We start from the raw sequence: 10,325 nt of genomic DNA, 5'->3' as shown, positions 1-10,325 counted from the left end.
TCCAGAGAAGCACAGTGCTTACACAATGCAGGAGTATTATATCGATTTATAAATTGAATTTATATTCCTATTGATGTCAAATATAGTCATAATAATCATACATCATTACTTATATTTTCTTATTCCCAGCTCCAATATGATGACTGAAATAATTGCAAACAATTTTGTTATCAGTGTTAAAATTATTATAATTAATATCCGAAATACATTCTTATTTAATTTTGTCCACCTAAGAAGATGAGGAAAGTTGATTGCTTCTGCTTTGTTGTCCTTGTTTGTTTTTCTTTTGTCTATTTCTGTGTATGTACGTTGAGAGCAACGGAAAAACCGGAATCAAATTCTCTGTATTTGTACCAATTTGTACTCGTACATGGCCAAAAAGCTGATTCTGATTGGTTCCTTGTCTGCATGCAGGGGGAGGTACTGTGCTGCCTTCAGTGTCCTTACATGAGACAATTATAAATAGAAAGAACTATAGAATAATTCCCTTGATCCTCTGGTCGTTACTGTTCTATTTGTGCGGTATGAACCTAAATGCATCAGACACGTGATTGGCTGTTTTAATTGGCCAAATATAACTTTAGACTTAACAGAATGGCTATAAAGTTTTACTTTCACTGTCTTAAAACCAACCACGCTTTTGTTTCCTAAGCGTCGCCTGTCAGAAGCTAACATGGCAGAAAGTTATATCAGAAATTAAATCATACTTTATGTGTCTCTGAGTGGTTGAAGTTTGAAAGCGGCTTTTTCCGACAGTCCCTGAACGCAGCAGCGCTGGTGTGCTCGGTGTGGGATGCTATCAGCGCTGCACCGTTTTATGAATGAGTTAGTGTCGGGCCTCCGGTAAACACCGAGCCCTGCGGAGTTAAATATTAACTGATTTTATAACACTGTGAATATTAATCTGTGTTGGCTTCTCTTCAGCCTCCTGCTCTGCTTCTCTCTGAGCTATTCCGGCGTTTCAGCACCGTAACGTTATGCTAGCCGGGCAATGATGAGCTAGCTAGCTAGCTAGCATCTTCAGTTGATGTGGGCAACACTGACCTAAATGGGTAGAAAACCTAGAAAGTTCCTTTTCCAGCAAAGTTCAAAACGCTTGTGTTAAGTTGTTTTCACAATATTTTCACAATGGACATAAATTTTTACTCGGATCTGTCGGATGGCTGCGCTCAAAATGTTGACTCGGAGTTTATGGACAGTCAAGGATACGGAGGATACTCTGAGGACAACAAGGTAACGCCGGTGTTTACTAATGGGTATGCTAAAGATGCTAATTGATGTAAATGCTAACGCTGTGGTTCAGTTCGCAGAGGGCAACGACAGCTACCTGACCATCACTGGAGCGGGTCACCCTTTCCTCTCAGCCGAGGCGAGTCCCTTCATCCAGGCTTATCACTGCAGTGCAACTTTATTCTACTGATCTGTGGATGTGTTTCACTTCATTCATGTCTGACCCACTCGTCCCTCTCCTTCTCCACATGCAGCAGACATACCATACCCCCAGTCTCGGCGATGAGGTGTTTGAGATCCCACCCATCTCCCTGGACCCGGACCCAGCTCTGGGCATCAGTGAGTTCGAGTTGACAGATGGGTCCGACGGAGCCGGGGGACCCACTGGCTCCCGCAGCCTCGTCAGCAACCTGGTGGTCGAGGCCAACGACCCCTCCTTCGCCTCCACCTTCGTGAACTCTGGGTCTCAAGGCCTGGAGCAGATGAACCTCGGGGGAATGGGTCAGGTCGGAGTGGGGGCCCTGCTGAGCTCCTCTGCCTTGGTGAGTGCTCCACCAGTAGACCCTCACACAGAATACTGCTGGAAGTGTAACCCAGTTCAGACCTGGTGTTCACGTCCATCATGAGTGATCCGATCACTTGTGGTCAGCGCTAAGTTCAGGTCTGAACCCAATGTGTCCTGAGATCTGATCATTTAGAATGAATGATCCTTCTGTCTTCATGGCTGCGCATGTTCATTCATTCAGTCCTTTGTGACTCTTGCTGTCTTCTCTCTTCCTTCATCTCTCTCCTCCTAACTCGCACAGATATACAGTGACAATGGACACACTTTATTTACAAATTACTATATAATTTAGTATTTGTCAACACAAATGACTGTCGTGATTATTTGCATACAGAGCAGGGAAGTGAGATCTGATCACAAGTGGTCACTGGAGAAACATTCTGGACGCATTTTAATACCAGCTGTGAAAATGTCCTATGTTAGTTTTAGATTAACCATTTGTGTCCTCATCTCTCTGCAGGAACTTGGAAATTCCAGTGGTTCACATTTCAGCAGCTCATCCCCGATGACCATTGACGTGCAGCTAGGTGACATCGCTCACGGTCTGCTAGGAAGTCATTTGACGACAATTAACCAGTCGGAGCTGGCGCTGGGTCTGGGTGAAAACATCGGGCATCATTCAGAGAGACCTGAGCAGCCGCTGTCAGCAACACCATCTCCAGCTGGTTCGCTGCAGGATGAAGACATGGATGACTTCAAGGTGAGTGGTCAGACTTCTGCTGGCCAATGTCACTGTGAAGCTGCTTTCGGACATGCACTGAACTCCAGAATATCTCTAGTCTCAAATGAGTCTCAAAAGACTATGATTGCAGCAGGACTGAGTGACATATAGTTTTGAAAAATGTTTACCCTCATCGATGCTGCTAAAAACTTTAATCCTGATGATGTTTTCCTACACTTGACATCTACTGCACTTCTGTCCGTCCAGGGAGAGGGATCCCTCACATGTGGCTCTCTCTGAGGTTTCTACATATTTTTACCTGTTAAAAAGGTTTTTAGTAGTTTTTCCTTACTCTTGCTGAGGGTTAAGGACAGAGGATTTCACCATGTTAAAGCCCTATGAGACGAATTGTGATTTGTGAATATGGGCTATACAAATAAAATTTGATTGATTGATTTGATTGAAATGTCCAAGCCAGTTGCTGCAGACGTAATCCAGAGTTTCTCTTGCAAACCCCTAAATTTAAACTCTGGGTAATCTCTGAATGATCCCATGTGAGAATACATGTGGAGATCCTCTAGAGTTGGTGAGCTTGTAAAGACGTTTCCAACACAATGCAAAACTGAAAATCTCAGGAGGGAAAGGAGTTGGGGAGCTTTTGTTGATAGGGGACACTGGTGTTGATGGAATGTAAATAACAACATGTGATCTCTGCAGCAGAATGTATAGATTACTTCTTGCCTCCTGAATACGCTGACACCTCTTGTCTTAATGTTCTGGAGACTTTTCTGGTGTTGTGAATGCGTCTGACCCAAGAATCTCCTGCTGCTTTCTTCATGTGTGAGAAGCAAACTCCAGAGAAAGTCTGGACCATACTGTCCGAGCGTTTTTATGGAGTTCATGTCTGAAAACAGCTTTTTGTCATTTCATCCAATCTTGTGTAACCGTATTGCTGCAGCTAATATGTGCCCTCTTTTCTCTCTCTCCTGCTTTCCCCTTGCTTATTCAGAAGAGTGTACTGGTGGACTCCCCCATGTGTCTCTCCTCTTCCTCCGTCCTCTCCCACATGTCCTCCCACTCAGCTCTCACATCCTCCATCTCCCTGGCTCCGGGCCGGAGGGGCGGGGGGAAGCCAGCCACACTGGCCTCGATGAGTGGGGCGTTGGGCGTCAAAAAAGGACGGAAGAAGAAAGATCCAAATGAGCCGCAGAAGCCCGTCTCAGCCTATGCCTTGTTCTTCAGAGACACACAGGCGGCCATTAAGGGCCAGAACCCCAACGCCTCATTTGGAGAGGTGTCAAAGATCGTGGCCTCCATGTGGGACAGCCTGGCTGAGGAGCAGAAACAGGTAGAAGCAGACATTATGATATACAGTATGTTACTATCCCACATCTGTCTTTAAGGGAGAAAAACTTTGACAGACTTATTTCAAACACTGGTAATTGTTTTGTCTACACTAGGTGTACAAGAGAAAGACAGAAGCAGCCAAGAGGGACTATTTGAAAGCGCTGGCAGCTTACAAAGCCAACCAGCTCTCACAGGTAACATCATGCTGTACTTTAAAGAAAAAACTAACTGTTTCTTGCTGTAGGGGATTTGAGCTCATATGGATTTTCTAACTGATATATCCCAAATGATTTCAGCCTGCCATGGAGGACATGGAAACTTCCCCTTCACCACCTCCACCTGCCATTCACACAACTCCTACCGCCTCGCCCTCTGCTGGTCTCCAGCCGATGCGCTCAGCCAACAACAACAACCTGGAAGAGAACACTATCACCAACATTTGTGCCTCCAACATTATTCTTGACGTCCCAGAGAGGGCCACACGATCCCGCACAGGGGCAAACAAAGCCCTGTCTCCAGCAGCAGCTCCACCACCAGCCCAGACCGTCACCAAGATCATCATCCCAAAACACATCCTGCAGGCGGGGGGCCACGTGGTGACCATGTTGCCCGGGGGGCTCCGCACATTGCAGCCCACACTGTTAGTGTCGAGCGGCTCTCGTCAGCCACCGCCATTGCAGCAGATGCAGAATGCTCCTCCTCCACCACGGCTTCAGCAAATGGCGCCAGCACCGCCGCCATTACAAGCCAAGCCTCGCGAGGGGAACGCCGTTACAGGCGTCTCCGTGTCTGTCACGGCTACACCTCCACCTCCACTCCAGATAAAGATTGTTCCTGCCTCTTTGCAGGGCAAACAAACCCTTCCAATTATTGTCTCTAATACTGCGTCCGCATCATCTGCTGCGACCTCGTCCTCCCATTCTGCACCTGTTGTGTCGGTGCAGGTGGTGAACTCAGCGGACGTGTCGGGGAGTCCAGATGAGGATGAAGTTACAGAAGTTCTGCCCTCAGAAGAGGTAAAACGTCTGATTTCATTGCTATGTTTTGTGTCAGCTTCACTTCATCCACCTTTTGTTAATGTTGAATGTTTCATTTCTCGAAGCGGGTTAATAAATAATGATTATTATTTCCCCTCACAAGTTAGACTATGTTAATTTTGATTTCTCCTACTTACAGCTGGACGATATGGCCCAAAATTATATCAAGATTAAAATGTTTATATCAGTACATTTTGATGATTATCACGATAAGTTTAAAGGCTGACGTTTGCTCCTGAGTGAATGTTGGGATTTTAAACTCTTCTTCATGAGCAGAGAATGAAATTTGATGAACATATTAAAAATTTGGTAGATCAGTTATTTGTAATAGCTCCTCTCTGATTGGTTGATATTGTTCTATTGCCCAGCACCACTCCTTCCTGAACACTAAAGGCTTGTTTATGTTACTGCATTGAATCAGAGTGGGTGAAATTAAGATTATTTTTCCCTTGACTACCTTTTCAACTTTCAACACAACCTCTGAGGCCATGCATCCTTTAAACCCATTTTCAATTGCAAAATGTTTCAGTTTTCATGGGACTGGTCTGTGTTTGTGAAATTGTGACAAGTGATATTTGGTTAAACAGGCCTGTAGGTAAAAGGTGCACCAATATTTATCTATAAATATTCAGGGGAAGGAAACAGGATAAATTTGAAGGCACTGAATTGAGATACGACACAAAGTATAGGGAACAAATTCTGTTGCCTGGATGTCTCTTACATTTGTTTGAGTTGAAAAGAGAGAGTCATGGTTAAAATGCCCACATGACTTCTGGAGTAGTAAGAAGTGCCTCTACTAAATAAATACAAAATCCGTTATTTTATGTTTTGCATGTGTTGACAGGGGAAATTTTTATCTTCATTATATTTTATTTGTATTTTTATATTGGCTTTCATTATGTCCTAACTTACACAACAAGCTTGGATCTGAGTTGATAAAATTGCAGGTGCTGATATTTATGATGCTCTTCCAATTTTTCCCGTTCTCAGGTTGAGATGGAGGTGAATGGATCCATCGGTGCATCATCCATGAACAGTATGTGTACGCGGGTGGGCTGTAACAACCCGGCAGTGGAGAGTGACGACTGGGACCGGGACTACTGCAGCAACGAGTGTTTGGCCACTCATTGCAGGTGTGTAGAGCTTTGACTGATGTAATGATGTATAATAAAATTGTTTAAGTGACACAATAGTTATGAAAAGTTAGAAAATCTACCAGGTTGTAATCTGTCCTGCATCCATGGCCCCTTCAGCTTTTCACCGACCACTAAAATATGCTCCAATATCAACTCTTGTTCCATTTCGTACTCGGTTCCCTTCTATTTTCTGCTTCTTCGGTTGCTCTGCTTTGATGTCCACATGTGGTAAGGCAGGTCGCTATGTTTCAACACAGTACACCCGAGTTACATTGTGCAATTCCAGGCCTCTAGGGAGCGCTGTGGCAATGACGTACATGACATTCTCCCTACTTTTAGTTTGTGTACCATCAAATTAATAATGAAGCAGTTGTTTTTTTGAAGGTATAAAGATAATGTTGCATTAACTTTGCATTTGTCTGTTTTTCAGAGATATATTCAATGCATGGTTCTCCATCAGGACTCACAACATGGGAACAGTGAAGTAAAGAGCCACTTTTTCGATCGGAGCCAACGTTGATCATTAAAAGATGGAGGCAGAACTGGTGTCAAAAAACATTTTTCAAACATTTCAACCAAGCATTTCACTACAGCTAGAAAATGTCAACATTATCGCACTATTCTGTTTATGTACTATAGGTTTGACAGTTGCTGAGATGACAATTAAAATAGTATTGTTACAAGGACAGCTGGCATTTTTGTCACTAGCTATTGAAACATCGGCTATGTGGATATGAAATTGTGCTATGTTTTAATATATGTACAGATTTTAGTCCGACATCAAGGGATTTGTGGCAGCTAGAGAGAATATTGGCACAATGAAGTGTACAAGACAGGGAAATTGTCTTTATAACAGCCTACGTCGGACATACAGGACACATTCATTTTGATTTTCTTTCTATTTAAACCCCCACAGGGCAGTTTATACTTGTTACTAAAAACTTCTGTTGAAAAAGGAATCAACCGGTAAGAAAAGTGTTTCTCAAAGCGCCTCGCTCCGGCAAAGATGTTTATGGCGTTACTGCACAGTTCTCACCAACTTATTTCAGACTCATGTTGTGATGTTCAATCATTAGGCAACAAAAACCAGTATTCAAATGCCTTAGTTTGAGAAGAAAACTGTTTGTATCACCTTGTTTTTGTACTGAGAATATTGACCTTAACATTTTATTCAGATTAATGTCAGTTGTTAAAAAATGTTCGACTTTCATGTTTTCTTAAATAAATTAGAAAAAAAAATGATTCAAATTGTTGACTTTTCTTTTTTGCTGTGTCCTTTAAAAAAAGACTTAATATCATATGAGAGAAAATGTATTGCAGTATTTGTCTGACAATGGAAAAGATTAATTCATAAAGAATTGAATCCACCTTTACCCAGTTCTACTGCTCCAGCCTCATGGTGTGGTGTGATCACACAGGTCACAGTGGCTGGGAAATAATCCTAGTGTTGTTTTCACAAGTGTGGTTCATCTAAATTGTAGGAATTGTTTTCTTTACCCTATGGGCCCTTTATATTTAAAAACTTAAATAAGATAAGATAAGAAGTCCTTTATTAGTCACGCAATCTGGAATTTGCAATGTTACAGCAGCAGAAGACATCCCATAAGTAGCATGCAGTACTTGGGTGAAGGAATATAAAGAAATATAAATATACAACAATATTTAGAAAAAAATATATGTAATTAAACTGGTATATACACTAAAGAAATATATGATGTTTCAGAATATGTACAGTGAATGGATTGCACATAACGGTTTGTATTTCACAGAATTTCTTTTTTTAAATGAATATACAGGGAATATTGCATAGTTAAGAAATGTAAAAGTGACAGTCCATAGGGAGGGAGTGTCTGTATCCACCTCCAGTTGTTTGGTTTTCCACCAGTCCAGAAAGTCCTGTGTCAGTCCTCTGTATTCCCTGTCGTTCTCATCAGTGATGAGGTCGACAATCGGAGTCATCAGAGAACTTCTGCAAGTGACAGGAGGCTGAGTGGTAGGTGAAGTCTTTATATTTACATCAGGGGCAGGTCCTCTCTCTGGAGGCTGCCAGGTTTTTTACAGCAACCCAAACTGGTTGAACCACACACCTTTTGACTTTTTATGACAACTGAAGGCTTCCACAGCTTCTCTTTTGGAAGAGAGGAGTATTCAGCTGCAACGTGCAACTTCACCACTTGATGTCACTAAATTCTACACACTGAAACCTTGATTGGCTTGTACTTTTGGCACATGTCATTCCAAGTTTGATTATTCTATCTTTAATATTGTGCTGATGTACTGCTTATGTTGTTACTTTAGCTACAGCAATAATATTTTTTTTCTTTTAATTGTTAGAAAGGGATATAGCTTCAGAAATGGCTTCATCGGTAGGACATACGTATTAAAACCATATTTAGCAATTATAAAATTCAGAGACAAAGCAGTCAAGCTGTTTATTCGGAGCCCTGACTCCAGGCGATGCATTTTCATCACTCAATTGTGAGTAAGTAAGTAAACTGTCCACACACACACACACACACACACACACACACACACACACACACACACACACACACACACACACACACACACACACACACACACACACACACACACACACACACACACACACACACACTGCTGGAGTAGTAGTGGAGTTCCAGTCCAGCTGTAACTCATGATTGATAAAACTCAAATTTACAAGTTACAGAAGCTCTGACAGCTGGTTGTAAGGCTCTGTTTCTGAATATGGACTCTGTGGGTTTATTTGTGGATTGAGCTCTTTGATGCTTTCACATTATTTATTTAGCATCTAGACTGCTTACCTGCTTAACTAAAAAAGAAATCTCCCTTTCTTTTATATAGAAACTCTGAAATCTTAAATTATAGCATCTTGATCAGGGTGTTCATCACACTCCTGTACAAACACAGTGATCCTTACCTTAACCACTTCATTCAAACAGATTGTGACCCTGAACCCACTGAGGCTCACTCTCTACCTTGTTTGAGGCAGGTGGACTACCTTCAGGGACAAGTCGGGGGATGCACCCTGCTTTGCATGCAGTGTGGTAGGCCTGAAGGGTGGTGCTCATCCAGAATGCAGCAGCTCCACTAGTCTTCAATCTACTGAAGTTCTCTCGCACTACACTGCTCCTCCTTTGGACAAAAGCGTCAGCTAAATGATGAAATGGTCCCTTGAGCTGTGTTGTTTGTTCTTGTAGTGTAAGTTGCAGTGGGGGGTGATCACTGTGTGCTCATGTGGTTGTGTCTATTGGGGTTTGCTGTAGAATCTCCCCGGGGTAAGTACGCTGCCTACTTACTTCTCCTGCTATTTCTGTTAATGTGTGTGGTTTCTCTGTGGTCTAAGTAAATCAGTTATTTCAGCTTGTATAAACATTAGGAAATAGAAGTCCTTGGCTTTTACTTATAATCGTCTGATCTTTTTTCCCTTTTTCAGGACCTCCATTCCAGTCCTCCCATTAATAAATATAGATTTAATTGTGAACTCAATGCACGTCTCCCACTGTTCTTGGACCTCCAAAATTTGATTGTGTCCGTACACACCGGGGTCATTGGTGTCTAGTACGACTCTTATGCTGTTTTAAAGTCTAAACACAGGTGGGTCACATAAAGATAAAAAAATTATTTGGATGGATATTAATTGGAGTAAACACAGACTGTTTCTGAATGTACTGAAAAAATACTGATTTAAGAAGCATTAGTAGCATTGGCAAATCTTTTAATAACAATTAATTAACCATAGGGTTTTTAAACTTGCACATGTAATATGCTTTTTGCAAACTAAACAGTATATTTATGGGTTACACAACAAAATTAACTTAGAGTTGCCAGAATTTGTTTTATTGTATCAATGCACAATAATTATGTTGTATAGGATGAAGAGGGTAAAAAGACAATAACACATTATCAATGTAGAGTATTTATATTGAGGAATGTAAAGCATTTTAATAGTCTTTTAAAAAATAACATACAATATTTGTGGGTTTCTTGTAAAAATTAAACCAGCTACAAGGTCATGGAAAGACTACATACATTCAGTAGTAAAAGACGAGAAAAGAATACATACATCAACTTCAAACATCAGTGGAATAACTTCACCCGTCACTTTGACACAGGAATGTTTAGCAGGTGAGGAACTCAAGAGGTGTAAGTCCTCTACTCACACTTCCTGTCCAACTATTTGTTTACAATAACAGGGAGCAACCACATGGCTAGAAATAAGAAATACAGGAGCAATAGGTCCAAAACATCAGTAGCATAAATTTCCCCCCCAAATAAGTAGACCAACTTTTTGGAATGGCTGTGAATCTCAACCTGGTTTTAACGTCCTGGGGACAAGTGGAAAGCAT

At 41.8% G+C, this 10,325-nt stretch overlaps 1 protein-coding gene across 1 annotated transcript; it reads left to right on the top strand.

Annotated features, from left to right (window-relative positions):
• Positions 1 to 820: 820 nt before the first annotated feature.
• On the top strand, positions 821 to 7,140 carry tox4a (TOX high mobility group box family member 4 a). Its single transcript, XM_061084759.1, has 9 exons — positions 821 to 1,233; positions 1,304 to 1,369; positions 1,479 to 1,772; positions 2,256 to 2,495; positions 3,466 to 3,804; positions 3,917 to 3,997; positions 4,100 to 4,819; positions 5,831 to 5,973; positions 6,407 to 7,140. The coding sequence occupies exons 1-9, from the start codon at positions 1,129 to 1,131 to the stop codon at positions 6,462 to 6,464; spliced, it is 2,046 nt and encodes a 681-aa protein (XP_060940742.1). The 5' UTR covers positions 821 to 1,128; the 3' UTR covers positions 6,465 to 7,140.
• The last annotated feature ends 3,185 nt before the right edge of the window (positions 7,141 to 10,325 follow it).

This window comes from Limanda limanda, chromosome 13 (genome assembly GCF_963576545.1).
Source record: "Limanda limanda chromosome 13, fLimLim1.1, whole genome shotgun sequence".
In the NCBI taxonomy this organism is placed as follows: Eukaryota; Metazoa; Chordata; class Actinopteri; order Pleuronectiformes; family Pleuronectidae; genus Limanda; species Limanda limanda.
This window is presented reverse-complemented; position numbering and strand designations above follow the sequence as displayed.